Source organism: Lactuca virosa, chromosome 1 (assembly GCF_052849685.1).
Source record: "Lactuca virosa cultivar CGN04683 chromosome 1, Lactuca_virosa_CGN04683_v6, whole genome shotgun sequence".
NCBI lineage: Eukaryota > Viridiplantae > Streptophyta > Magnoliopsida > Asterales > Asteraceae > Lactuca > Lactuca virosa.
In genome coordinates, this window is record NC_136426.1 from 71,000,544 (window position 1) to 71,015,362 (window position 14,819).

The following is a 14,819-nucleotide window of genomic DNA, read 5'->3' on the forward strand; positions in this document are numbered from 1 at the left end:
TGTTTTAAACACCAAATTTAAGTGTTTAGAATCATAATTTCAAGAAATTTTTTTGCCTCAACTTGTACAACCTTATAACTCTTGAGTCACTCCCTCTTTGAGCACACATGGCGTGTAGCACCCATATCAGTCCATCACTCAATGGAGTTAGCATCCATAAAGTTTACTTTGGAAATCGTTCCACTTTGGATGGTGACATTTCTAAAATCATTTATACTCTAAATATAAATGTTTAGAATTCTAATTTCCAGAAAATATGTTTATCTCTTTCTTGGACAAAACTCAACATAATTAAAAATCTATATTTGAACAATTATGAAACTTGATTTTTGATGCAGAAATTCTAAAATTTGATTTCTCATGCAGAAAATTGATGCATAAATTATGATATCAGAAAATCTGATGTTTTCTTTCAACAAAACTATTTAAAATGTGATGTTTTTAAGTAAAATAAGCTATTTTATGATTTCCAAAGCTATTTTACATAAAATTGAAGCCGTTTTTTACTAAACAAAGCCTTTTTGTTTTTCACAAAACAGTGTAGTCTATTCAAGACTGCTTTAGCCCCACTTAAACCTGTCAAAAATGAAATCTAAGTTCATAATCCAGTAACCCTGTCTCTTAGCTTTCCAGAGACTACTTTTACAAGTTCATACGATTTTTCTACAATTTATTATGAATTTTACAAAATTGTGCATCATAGCTGTTAAAATCTAACCAGTAAGTGAAAATCGTATTTTTCACCCTAGTTAGATTTGTTTACAGCTTTCAGCCAAAATTAATGAAACAAAGTATACTCATATACCAAACTTTGAGAAATGGTTTCAACCAAAAATGAGCATCCATGATTAAGTTATGATTTTTCAAATATTATGACAGATTAGAGCATTTCACAGCAACACATAAATTGTGTTTTTGAGTAAAGATAGCTTCTTAACCCATTAGGTACTTAATAGAATCAGTATCGAAGTTGGAAAATCTGATACTTAAAACCAAATACATGTCTTAATGACTTAATGACCAAAGGTGCTTCAAAATCACAAAAAAAAATCCATTTTTTCTTATGAAAATCGTACAATATCAAAATAATGTATGTAAAATTGTTTCCGATTTCTAGTTCGATTCGTACAAACGAATTTGGTTTTAAGATTGTAGGAATAATATTCCGGTAATGTACGAAAACAAACAAGAAAATAGGAAAACTAAGGCATGTGTTTAACACATTGTCCTTAAAACAAATTCGCCCGCTACCGGGTTTTTGTTTCTCAGGATACAACAATTTGAAATGGTTCTTCTAGACCACTCAACCCCTTAATAGGCTTGGATTATATTTTCAATATAGCTAGAAAAAGAAGAAGATGAAGTGGGGAAGAAGCGAGTTTTCTCACATTTCTTTTTGGTGTACTCAAATGGTTGTAGAGTAGTGGTATTTATACTATACATTCTATAACCTCCCATTTAAACACCTCAATTAATCACAAAGATTAATGTGTGTTAATATGTAATTAAATTGTAATATTAATTACAATTTCAGTTACGAAAGAAAGAAATATTTGCAAAAAGGTCCTTGAACTTTTATTTTCTTTCTTCCAACACCTTTACTTTAAGGATTAATTTCTCATTCATATTAAATCCATTTTGAACGTGTTAAAAATGGGGAAAACCCATTTTTATAAATTGGTTAACACCAATTTTCCAACATATTTTTCGGGGTTCATTGATAATATGAGGGGTTTAGGTAAGGAGATCTTTGTGTTATTTGGTGTCATGTTTCACTGCAGCAGGTGTGGGTTTGGTGTGTGTTATCATTTCAGTGGGTAGACATATTGTAAGAAGAGCTAAAGTTAAGCATTTTCCGTGTGTGTTCTTCGTGTTTTATTGGGGTGATCAAAAGGGGGATGGGGATATAAAACTTGTTGTGGTGTGTGCTTTTGTTTTTGTTAACCTTGTTCATTTTACAGGTTTATGTTGTAGTTCTCAAGATTGAGGTCCTTTACAGCTCTCATCATCAGACTAGATAGATAATGTTATACGCCTACCTACCTGAAAATCACAATTCAATTTTGGGACCTACATCTTCTGCATAACTGCACTTAAAGGATCTACATCACCCCTCACTTGTTATCTAAAGGAACTTGGAAGAATAATCGAGGGGTACTGCATAAATGTAACCTGATGGACGATTTTACCCTCCATTGATCTCGAAGAATGCTGGTCAATTTGTCTACGGATCACTAATGGTTTCGAGGCTAGATCCTCCCATATATGTCATTCGAATGCAAGCCTACTTCATCCCATATATTGCCCCACTCAAATTTTACTGGAAGCCTCATCCAACTATAAGCTTCCCCATACCTATTGCTGTTTAGAAGTGATGCACTCCTTGTTTGAACATGTGGTGTTTTCTTTTACTGCTTTTATATGTTTTTTCCTTTAAAATTGTTGTTTTTTGTTTTCTCTTTTATGTACTCTTTGTGGCTCAACTTCGTGATGGTCACTTTTTAATAAAATTTGCCGTTCAAAAAAAAAATTCAACATTTTGGTAGATCACTTTATGGGATTTCATACTCTTTTACATATAAATCGATGTGAAGTACCATCAACTATAAGTCGGTAATCAAAAGTTAAAAAGGAAATCCAACTTTAAATGTTCTGGTAATTAGTTAAGAGCTATAATTATAAAATAAATATTTGTTTATAAAAACTTTAGTATAAATGAAGTTTTATGACAAATACTTATTAAACGTATTAAAAGGATAATTTTCCACTTAAAAAGTTGTTCATCTACATAAATACAATTATCGTTGAATAGTTTATAATAATTTTTGGTAGACGTGAGTTACTATCTCAACCAATGACACGTGGTTAGGTCTTCATCCGTAAATATTTAAATATTTAATTAAGATAACTCAAATCTTGTTTTCTATGCATTAATTTATTGTTTATGTGTGACATCTACAAGATAATATAAAACGTATAGGCTACATTTTATAGACTTGTGAGTCATGATATCATATTCTATTTGTTTAAGTTTTAATTCATGAATTTATATGAATTCCTTTTTGGTCAAAGAGATTCATGAATCACGTTTACAAATAAATGTATTAATTTGCCGTTCCAAAAAAGATGTGTAATTGATTTAAAAATGTCTTTTTTCTTTTAGTTCATAACAGAATTGCTAATTATAGGTGCAAATGACAAATTACTATGAAACGATTTTAACTTGATTCTAAGAAAAGAAATTTTAAAATCAATATCCAAATTTATACGGAATGAACTTAGATGAAAAAAATATTATGAACAAATTTGTAACAGAAAGCTCACAAAAAATATCTTTGCTTTTAAGGGGATGACTTGAATCTTTAGTTCTTGAACAAGTTTTATTATCTACTTAAAAGTAACTAAAACAATAACCTAGTCTCCCATTTATAATAATAGGAATTCTATTTGTGAAAAAATCAATTAACTTATATGGAAAGAAAATGCTAAAAGGCGGTATTAAGCCAAATAATTCCCCCCTTGACTCGTCTATTGTTTTTAGACCAAATGGTTTTTTAGCCTAACGGTATCAGGTGATATCTTTCATCTTTAAGGCTGAGGGTTCGAGTCTCATTGTGGACATAGATGGAAATGGAATTAGGTGTTAGTTTATGTGTATGTTATATATTTGTATTTGTTAGTTTAAAAAAAAATATAGTTTTTAGATTTTCAAGGCAGGATGATATACATTGTTATTACTCAAATATGTTAGTAAACTTAGCGGGTTGGAGATTCTGATTAAACACTAACCAAAAAATGCACAATAACTTGTTCTTATTCCTCGCTAGCCTCACATCTCATATAGAGACGCTAAAACTTACCTTGTAGAATTTTTAGCATATTTTTTCATGTGTTGATCTTGGGTTTGTTTACCAAGTTTTATTGCTTCTTCAAGTGGTCCACCACATGGACAAATAGTCGTGGAGTTTGATGGCCACAACCTTGATTTTGAGGTTGTCACTTGTCAGGAACATTGTATACATTGAAGACATGTTCAACGGTGGTAATCCACTCAAGAAAATAACACGAGTTTGTTTGTCTTTTGAATTCCAAGATATCCAAGCAAAAACCAAACTTTATAGTGGATCTTCATGATTGTGATGGTAGATATGGTAGTGACATTGACGGACGTTGGGTTCACCGCCCTTATCATGATCAATGTGAAGCATGAGCTGGCCCTCAGATTAATTTCTTCTACTCTGATACCTAATGATATGGAATGAACTTGAAGGAATGAAACTAACCAGAACAAATTTATAACACACAACTCACAAGAATGGTCGTTTTACCCAAGGATAAAAAAACTAATCTCTAATTCTTCAGAAGTATTTTTAATCAACTCAAAAGTGATCAAACAATAATCTGTTCTATTTATAATAATAGGAATCCTATATGTAAAAGGAAACAATTAACTTATTTACATAATTGAAAAACCCTAAAAATAGCTAAAACATAGCTAAAACCATCCACAAACGAATTTGACCCCTTCAAATGTGTTCCAGAAACTCAATCTCCAATAAAGCTTAGGACGCAAAAGAAGAGAGGATGTTGGGTGTATGGGTCGATTTTTTCGAGACGAGTTCCTATATATTTCTACAAAGAAATAAATCAAAAGACTACCGAACAAAATACCAATCTACACGAAATGAGGAATACGAGTAAAGGAGCAATGATAATTGGTGATGTGTTTAACAACTTGAAATGCTAATGGGAAATTGGTCAAACGATGCTTTCATTTTCAACAAGTCGTTGTAAATGATCCGGAAAGAACACAAGAAAGCTTTTAAACATATTGAGTTTTTGAATGTTGTAAATGATTGTCAAAATAATGTGACATAAGAACATCCGAAGAACACATGTATGGTTCTGAAACGTCAAAAAGATCCGACTCTGATTACATTGCGTCGGATACTCGTGTCAGGATCAACCTCAACGATGATGATATCGTTGAGATTTCACCACCTTCTCGTCCAATAGGAAGGGACAAAGCCAGACGCAAGGGCAAAGGTAAAAATGTCAACTTTGGATGAGCTAGAAGAAGAAAGGTTAAATGCAAATTTGAACAAGTACTTAGAGTTCACTCAAGAGAATGAGCATAAGAAAGAAAAAGTTGATGATATGAAGCTTTTAGTGCAAGACTTGAGTATCTTCACATGGGAAGAACGTGAATCGACTTTGACGGTAAAAACCAAAATTAAAAAGTATATATATAACATATAGTTTATCTTTTTTATTTCTATCATTATGTTTTTTAGTTTTAATTTAATGTTAATGTAATTTTATTTCAAATTAATGAAATGTTCAGTATTATATAAATTAAATTGCTTAAATAAAATAGAAAAATAAATGTAACCATTTCTTGCATATGTGGCAGAAAAAAAAAACACTCCTAATTTTAGAAACTATAAATATTTTCGGGTTCCATTTTCCTTGTATGAAGTACCAGTGAGTGAAGTCCTGATATATGTCGTTGATGTATGAATACGTGTATATTTGTTGTAGTCTTAAGTCTTAATACAAGATTCAGACTAATATGTAGCATTCGATTTTTTGTTTCAAATGAGGATATCGAACCAAATGAAATCCAAACCAAAGATATGTGTCGATCTAATGACCTTAAATTAAAATCAGGGTCAACTCACGATTTAAATTACAAAAATCTTTTAAGCAAAAGACATAAACCAACCCATAAACACCGTGTATCCTGCTTCTGATGTTTATTTGAAAATGGAAAAAAGAATACCATCAATGACAAAGAAAGGCACTGATTGAAATTAGATAAATACGTATATACGTGTCATCAAAGCAGTTAAAGCTTTCCCAAGAAACTCTCTTTCTTTCTCTTTCTCTCTCTCTCTTTCTCTCTTGTTAGTTTGTCAAGAAATAAAGAAAAAGAAAGAAGAAATCTTGAAAGAAACAGGCATTAACTAGCAAAAACAGGACGATCAACCATTTGGGGTTTCGATTATTACACTTTTCTTCATTGGTAAGCACTTTCCAACTTGTGTCAATCATAAATTTTCAGTTTAAATGAAAATTTAAGACTCGAAGTTTGGAAATTTTACCCAACAATTTATGGAAAACCCCATTTGTTTATAGCTTCTATACAGATTGATTCGATATTAGCAACGGATTAATGCGAAGAAGACGACCTATTTTTTCTTGATTCTTGAAAGGCTGACAATGACAATGGTTGCCTACTTGCCTCGGATCCCTGGAGCCCAGATTTCACGTGTTCCAAGATTGAAAAGGTGGAAACTTTTTTAGGTTTTTTCTTGATTTATTCACCCTTTTTGATTTTCATGAATCCCCTTTTGCATTTACGGTTTAGATTGATGGATAAGGGTTGTTCTTGACGTTTAATTGTTAAAGAGTTTCGCTGTTTTTTTGTGTGTTTTACAAGAATCTTGTAATCTGATATAGATTCTAAAGAAAAAATTCCATATTCGGTGATCGTAAGATCCATTCTTGCTCAACCCCACCTCGATTTTACTCCATGATCTTATTTTATCCATTGACTTTCAATTCAAGATAGAAAAAGATCATAATGGTTGAAGTAGCTAACGAAATTAGGGTTTTGAAAATTGGAAAAAAACTGAAGTCGGTGAAGATTTAGATAAAAGGATTCAATGGAAGAAATGTCTCCCCCTACCTCGATTACATTCAACTTAACAAATCCCATTTCCGAAAACACTCTCGCAAATCATGCGGATTTCACTCGGGTCAAACTACTTACTGGAACAGCAAGCTTGTTATCCAAGAATTGTGATATCGCAAATCAAGAAACAGATGCTGATGAAATCATGTCAATTGACGATTCCATTGATGCAAATTCAGCAAGTTTACCGATTCCAATTGCTGTCGCAATTGAGGGAATGGAAAATGAACAAGTAGTAGCGAAAGTGATTAGCTTAGGAAAAGAAACAATAGAAATTGAGAATGAAACTACTCTAACCCCATCTCTAATGGCGCTTGTTGAAAAGAATCAAAGTAAAGGAATCAAAAGTGTTTTTGAATTGGAATACATTCCACTCTGGGGTTTCCATTCCATTTGTGGTAAAAGACCGGAAATGGAAGATTCCGTTGCGGTTGTTCCTCGTTTCATGGAAATTCCTATCAAGATGTTTGTCGGGGACCATGTAATTGATGGCATGAGTTCAAATTTGACCGATTTGACCTCCCATTTCTTCGGGGTATACGATGGGCATGGGGGCTCTCAGGTAATTTACATCTTTGTCCATTTCCAATACTTATAAACACCATAAGGTAGAGATGAAAGTATGTTGCTATTTATTGCAGGCTGCTGATTACTGTCGTGACCGTATACATCTTGCTTTAGAGGAGGAACTAAAACTTGTTGCACAAGAAACCTTCAACGACACGTTACAGGTTCAATGGGAGAAAGTGTTTACAAATTGTTTCCAAAAGGTTGATGATGAAGTTGGCGGGAGAGTTAGCCGCAAAACCCCGGAATCGGAATCACTAATTCCAGAACCAGTGGCACCGGAAACCGTTGGTTCAACTGCTGTAGTTGCAGTAATTTGTTCTTCACATATTATAATTGCAAACTGTGGTGATTCAAGAGCCGTTCTTTATCGTGGGAAAGAAGCCATTGCTTTATCGAGTGATCATAAAGTGAGAGTTATTTTTTTACCTTATTTAATTTTGAAAAGCGATGGGTGCAAAAATAACGTTTTTTTTTTTAAAATTAGCCAAATCGGGAAGATGAATATGCAAGAATTGAGGCGGCTGGTGGGAAAGTCATACAATGGAATGGGCATCGTGTTTTTGGTGTTCTTGCAATGTCGAGATCTATTGGTATGTTTATTTTAGAAGATTGAGACATATAGTTTATAACTTTTAAATTGCTTTAGTAGGAAAAAATATTATTATTTGAATAATAGTTCGTGCAATTGTTTTTGATATATGAAATGTTATGAACTTTAAAGAGGCTAAATGCAACAAACTTTTTATTTATTTATTTGTGTATTATAGCATCCTACTTTTATTTCTTCCTATCACAACATATATTTTGAAAAATCTTCCCAATCATAGCATTATATTTTCAATTTCTTTTTCTTATTGGAACACTATACTTTGAAAAATTATCGATCGCATTGCTATGGTTAGGTAGATTTTTCTAACTACAAAAAAAGTAAGATGCTATAATAAACAATTAGATGAAAGTAAATTGTGATTTCTATCATTTAATCTTTTAACAAAATAGAAAAAAGTAATAGTTGTTATTAAGTTTTTATACTTGTTTTTCAGGTGATGGGTATTTGAAACCATGGATAATACCCGAACCAGAAGTCACATTTACAGCACGTGCTAGAGAAGATGAGTGTCTTGTTTTAGCTAGTGATGGTTTATGGGATGTGATGTCTAATGAAGAAGTATGTGAAATTGCTAGAAAACGCATTCTTATTTGGCATAAAAAGAATGGTGGGACCACAACCGATAGGGGAACGGGTATGGGTGTGGGACCCGATCCTGCAGCACAAGCAGCAGCTGATTATCTAGTAATGCTTGCTCTCCAAAAAGGAACCAAAGATAACATATCTGTCATTGTTGTAGACTTGAAAACTCAAAGAAAGTTCAAGACTAAATCTTAAGTGTTTCACTTGTCTGGTTTATTGACCCTAGAATGTATTATTAAAACGATTCTTAAACAACAGAATCAGATTACTATTTTAAGAGTAAATTACAGAAATGGTCCCTGTGTTTGTTACATGATTTCGCTCCCCCATTCCAACTTTTTTGTTCTCTCATTATCTTTGCCTTATGGTTTTGTAGAATTTTACCGTTCAAGCCCATGTAAAATGACCATATTACTCTTCTTTTTAATATGTCATTGTTTTGTTTACACTGGTGGCCCCTCCCTCAGGAAAATTTATTCAAATTGAAGTGTGTTTTCTGTACACAATTGAAGGAATCAAGAACTCTGTTGAGCTATTTTTTAATTGGTTCTAATAGAAAGAAATCAGGAACATTGTTAAACTATGTTTTGATTGGAATTTTGCAATCGTGTAATTAAAGAAAGATGTGCAGATTTTACGAACTTCTGGAGTGCCTTTGGGGATTATTCAAACTCCTTTTGATTGTTGGTGAGCTTCGTTCTTCCATTTTCAAATCAAGGAGGCGTCATTGGTTTCATTTGCCCAATTAAATCTACTCATAACCAAAATCATTCAATATTTTTCAAACATGAAATTCATACAACAGCAATTTATGTTTGCTACTTGAATTCACAAACTGCACTTGTAATTGCCGATGAGAACCTTAAAGGACCGTTAACAGAATCTTCACCACCATCAGGGAGGAAAAACAACAAAAATCCAAAGCCATAAATGTAATTTATTTTAATAATGAAATGATAAAAGAAGGGTAATATGATCATTTTACATGGGTCTTAACAGTAAAAATTAACAGAGTTAGAGGGAAAGACCATGGTGTAAGAAAATACAACCACAAGACTGGGGTGCAACTTGCACTTATATTACAAAAACAGGGACCATTTTTGTAATTTACTGGTATAGTTTTGTAATCATATTTAGTGAGTTGGATACGCGTATAAAACAAACAAGTTATCTAAAACATAAAGAGTTAAACCGACAACAAAATGTGACAAAGTACTGTGTTTTTCAAATGTAAAAACATACCAATCAGAATCCATAATCAGTCATGTTTAAGAGTATTCAAAAACTTGATTAAGAACTTGATTCCCTTGTCGTGTGTTGCCAACGAAAACCTAGGAACTAACAACAGAAAGTAAAGAGCCAAGGATGACTTCCCTTGTGAACCAACAACCCCAGATTCAGGTTGTTGGCTCACCGAGTCTATTTCGCTTTTCATCAGCGAAACATGTGGTGGGTTCCACCCAGTATACCATCATTGCTAGGCCCCACACTCTGTATGGGCCCAACTTGAGGATGATATACCGGAAACCTAAGTTCTTGCTGGTGGAAGAAACTCTCACCATTGGACACACTTGTAATCTCCGAGCAACCACACCCACCGCCGCCGCCACCACCACCAGATCCCAAATCATCTTGTCCACTGATCGGGCCATCCGGTTGGTCTTCTTGTATCTTTTTCATGTTTAAAAACCGACCACCGGGTCCTCGGGCCCGCTTGAGTGCATGAACATGTCTGGATTCATGGAGATACGGCTGTCCAAGTTTTACAAAGGGTTAAATAACAACTTTTTTTGCACCTCAAAAATAAATATTAATTATAAAAAAAAAAAAAAAAAAAAAAAAATCAAAGAAAATTGCAATGGATACCTTGCGTGGTTTTAAAAGCTTGTTTTGGGCCTCAAGTTTGGCCCGATATTGTCTCCTACGAAGAATCGCATTGTATTGTTTTGCGTTGACGTATATGGGTTCATCGTGTGCAAAATCAATAGGTAGTGGCACGCGCGTAGTTGTCATGCTCATTCCTTGAGGCATCTGGTGATACGAGAACAATAAGAAGCTTCAATTTTGTATTACTCAATTAACATTGATTAAGATATATATTGTTTATAAACATAGTAGAGAAAAAAGAGGTATCGTGATTAATAAATAATATGATTGAAATTAGTATAGTAGCGCTCACCATAGCTTGTGTGCCATAAGGTGTAAGCAATCCACGATAGTATGGATCAGGGTATAGAAGTGGAATACAAGCCTGAAATTGAAATGGGAAAATCTTTAATCATAAAGATGATCAATATTTTTAATATAAAATAATCAATTGAAAAAAATTCACTTACGTATGGCTGCCTGCGATCAGCTTGAATAGAAAAAGTATAATCCTGAACACCTGTTGGCAAAGCTGACCCAACACTACCTTCTTCACGTGTCACATGAGTTCCATTATACCCTGGTTTCGAGAAGTGGCAAAACGGTAAATATTGGATATATGAATCTAAAGTGAGATACTAACCATACAATTCCAAAAGCTAAAAAGAATACACTAGGGTGTGTTTGATTTGTAGAATGTTTAGAAGGGAGCAGAATTGGAATCGGAAAGATTGGAACTCATTTCTAAGTTGTAACCAAACACAGGATTGAAATGGACCAAATTCCAATTCCGCCCAAATCCCATGAGTACAACTAACCAGAAGCCCTTAAGCTTTTCAAAATGGATTTTAAATGCTTACAATAGTATTTAACCACATCAATAACAATCGAAATAACTACCTGACTGAATTGAGAACTTGTTTTCTCCATACTGGTAATTTTCTCCAGCACTAGCAACTTCAGGGTAAGATTGACAAGTCGATTGAGTTGATGAAGAATCTTGATCTTGAAACTGAATTTGAAGCCCTAATTGCTTTGTGTTTTGCTGACGTGACGTTGAAGATCCCATTTTCAAACTTAAGTTATTAGACAAAGTCGACTGTTCAACAAATGACTCGGTACCCGCCCACTGAGACGGGTACCCAACCACACCCAGATCACAATTCTTCTTGAGCAGTTCCTGCATGCTTTCAATACTACCAATGGCTTCTAATATGAGTAGCCTTGTATCAAATCAAGGTTATATCGAAGATTACCTGATACAATCATAAACTTTTCATTATTTCACATGACAAATATAGAAGAATCCAAAAAAGAAAGGCTCAAAATAGTAGTAGAAACTGATTAACTTAAATAAACGAGATAATGTCGAGAATTAGATGCTTATCTTGTACCTATATTCCACTAAAGAAACAAACAATCAATCTTTTGGTCTCCACGTATTAGTGTCTTATTAAAAGCAAATCTAAGAAGTGTTCGGATGTGTGGGATTTGGAAATGATTATCGGATTATTGCAAATAAAGTTTTATTATATAGATTTAAGCTGTTTAGGGCTTATAACTTTATAAATATCCAAGAAATGATTATCCGATTCACGAAATCATTTTCAAATTGCACATGTAATTATGTAAATAAGCAGTCGAAAATACAAGTTCATTTTAGAGTTAAGAACATGAGCGTTGATGCCATAACTAAAGAAACTTAATCTTGAGCTAGATGTAATGATTTAGGAAGAAAAAAAAACTCACAGGGCCAACAATTAGAACATTGTACGCAAAATCAAGAATCGAAGAACAACGATAGATTAGCAACTATAATATCATTTTCTAGAGGGTTGATTGGGTCCCACAAAAATGTTTTAAGAATGATTAAGAACTAAACAACAAAAGGGTGTCTTCAAAGTCAAGATCAAGAACTAAAGACGATGGAATTTTCTAAGAAAGAAAAACATTAAGAACAAGAACACAGACAAAAGGATTAGATGTGAGAATTTCCCAATATATCATAGATAAAAATGCCCAGATTGGGAAGGAAAATGAAACATGCAGGTTCCAAGAATCAAGAAAATCAAACAGTTTTTGAAGATCTTATAAAATCGCTAAATCCACATAAAGTCTAACACTGAAAGAAGAACAAGAAAAGGGTTTGAAAGATTAAAGATGCAAAAACATGAAAGAAGAAATTATACCCTTTGTTGGGGAGAATCCGGGCATGCCTCCTTTCCTGAAACTTGGCTCTCTCTCTCTCTCTCTCTCCCTCCCTTCAACTCTCCTTCTCTCTAGATATATAAATATAAGTGTGTTTGTGTGTGTGAGAGAGAGAAAGAGGGAGTATATATATCTGGTTATAGATTCAGAAAACGACAAAGTGTTTACATCTCCTTCGTTTCAGGGATCCGGCAGCACCATCGGCACTCAACGGTAGTAGTACCCGGAGCTCCGGCGGGTTGTTTTATCATTAAAACTGGTACTTTTTGAAAAGGAATTTGAGTGGGTTTTTGTCGTGTTGTAATGAAGAAGAGTAAAAGATTAAAATTTATAGTCTATGAATCATGCGACTTTTTTTAATTTTTTTCTGTCGCTCTGTATCAGCCGCCCCTATAGGGCTCCGAAAATGTCGCCACGCGTTCGTTAAGAGCGTGGGTTTACTCCTCTGCCCCCTGGCAATTTTACTTTTACTTTAATCTATCATGTTTAAGAATTAAGAAGAAATCCACGTTTATTTATCTTTTCGTTCGTTGATATCAAACAAATCTCTGTTTTTTATTATTATTATTAAAAGAATTAAATAGATTCATATGTCAATAATTTCTACACTTTTTCCAACTTTAAAATTATCTTCTATGTTTCAGATATTGTACCCTATCCACTAAAATGAAATGTGTACTTGTAATTTTGTTTTCACATGGGATTTTGTCTTTTTCCTCGTTTTCTATGGTAAAATGAGATGGCTCACTGAGTTATGGTATGATTGGATAAACACATTTGACTCGAACTAAAAAATACTTACTCCGTCTCAAAATTATAGTCTATTTTTTCTTTTCTGTTTGTCCAAAAATAATTGTCCAATTCTAAAAATAAATAACATTTTTAACAAAATACTTCATTATTATTACTTAACCTACTAAGCATTTAATGGAATATTAAATACAAAGCAATGACAAAACTGTCATTTTATTAAATAAAGTTAATGGTAATTAATGTTTTTCTTAATATGTGTGTTTTTTGTCTGTGGACAATAATATTGGGACGGAGGGAGTATAAAATATGATATAACAAGTCAATATTTTTTTATAGAAAGTATGAGTGATAAAATGGATGATAATTGGAGAGTGGGCTAAACGGATTGTCGTTTGCACAAGTTAAAATAAGATGCTGAAGTAGAATTTATTTCGAGAGTGTAGATTGATCATTAAGAATGTATCACTGTTTTACTTAATAATTTAATTTTAATAAAATAATTTATCATGTTGTATGCATTACAAAAAACTTTTTAACATATTACCTTTTGGCTATTTTTTTATAAAAAAAAGTGAGTCGTCTTGATTTTAAAGAAGTTTTGAGAGAAACCAAACTTATATATAAACAAACTAGGTTAATACCCGTGGAAACCACGGAGATACAATAATTGGCATAATAAATGTTTATTTAATTGTTAATAGGTGTAATAACAATTAACAATAGATTTATAAACAATTGTTGTTTTAGAAACTTAGATATTTTATTTGTAACTTTTAAATGCTTATTTGAATTAATTATGCAAAATGTTTTGAAGATATGACCAATGTTCATTATGTCTAATTTAATGGTAAATGATTATTTGTAAAATGAAATATCAAATTGTAATAACTGAAAAAAAAAATCATAGACAATCAATTATGAAGATAAATTAATGAAATTTATTTTATCAAATAAAAAATAATAACATGAGCCATTCTTGTCATATATAGCAATGTAGTTTAAAACACATTGCTACTTTAAGGCTATCGTGTGAAATTGACTTTTAAAAAAAATAGAAACAACTATCGTTCCTACTATTATTAAGAGAACTAATTTTCAACAAATATATAATACATTCATTGTGTTATAATTTTTTTATTAAACTGATGTTTTTCTTATTTATTATGCTAATATATTGTTAGGCCAATATGAAATTTTCAAAAACAATAAAGTTATGACAAACACACATAACAAAGCCCTAACCTCATTTAAATACAAAAATAAAACTTATATGTTCATTTAAATTAAAGCAAAGCAAATGATAATTAAAGTCATTTTCTAATATATTCTTGCACACAAAAATACAAAATAACTTAAAGGATGAATAAATGTTAGAGATTCAAAATACTTTTACATCTAATACTTTTACGTCTAAAACTTATTTAATCAAATACAAAACATGTTCTCTCATATTGTCCACAAATTCAAATGTCCTGAAATTTTTACCGACAAAGTTTTTGATAATCGATTAAATGTATATTAATTCCTTAATTT

The 14,819-nt window shown here is 32.3% G+C and overlaps 2 protein-coding genes across 4 annotated transcripts; one reads left to right on the forward strand and one right to left on the reverse strand.

Moving 5' to 3' along the window:
• Nucleotides 1-5,833: 5,833 nt before the first annotated feature.
• Nucleotides 5,834-8,770, forward strand: LOC145145168 (protein phosphatase 2C 16-like). 3 transcript variants are annotated; one of them, XM_079074919.1, is made up of 6 exons: nucleotides 5,834-6,025; nucleotides 6,139-6,290; nucleotides 6,463-7,259; nucleotides 7,339-7,674; nucleotides 7,752-7,857; nucleotides 8,311-8,770. In XM_079074919.1, the coding sequence occupies exons 3-6, from the start codon at nucleotides 6,669-6,671 to the stop codon at nucleotides 8,652-8,654; spliced, it is 1,377 nt and encodes a 458-aa protein (XP_078931045.1). In that variant the 5' UTR covers nucleotides 5,834-6,025; nucleotides 6,139-6,290; nucleotides 6,463-6,668; the 3' UTR covers nucleotides 8,655-8,770. The 3 variants fall into 3 exon arrangements, with proteins under 3 accessions (XP_078931045.1, XP_078931043.1, XP_078931044.1); XM_079074917.1 differs by having other exon boundaries at nucleotides 6,139-7,259; XM_079074918.1 differs by having other exon boundaries at nucleotides 5,834-7,259.
• Nucleotides 8,771-9,613: 843 nt separating this feature from the next.
• Nucleotides 9,614-12,860, reverse strand: LOC145145204 (nuclear transcription factor Y subunit A-3-like). The gene is made up of 6 exons (XM_079074920.1): nucleotides 12,515-12,860; nucleotides 11,226-11,581; nucleotides 10,796-10,905; nucleotides 10,639-10,710; nucleotides 10,326-10,490; nucleotides 9,614-10,211 (listed from the first exon to the last, which is right to left on the reverse strand). Exons 2-6 carry the CDS (start codon nucleotides 11,509-11,511, stop codon nucleotides 9,894-9,896), a joined length of 951 nt encoding a protein of 316 aa, XP_078931046.1. The 5' UTR covers nucleotides 11,512-11,581; nucleotides 12,515-12,860; the 3' UTR covers nucleotides 9,614-9,893.
• Nucleotides 12,861-14,819: the final 1,959 nt, after the last annotated feature.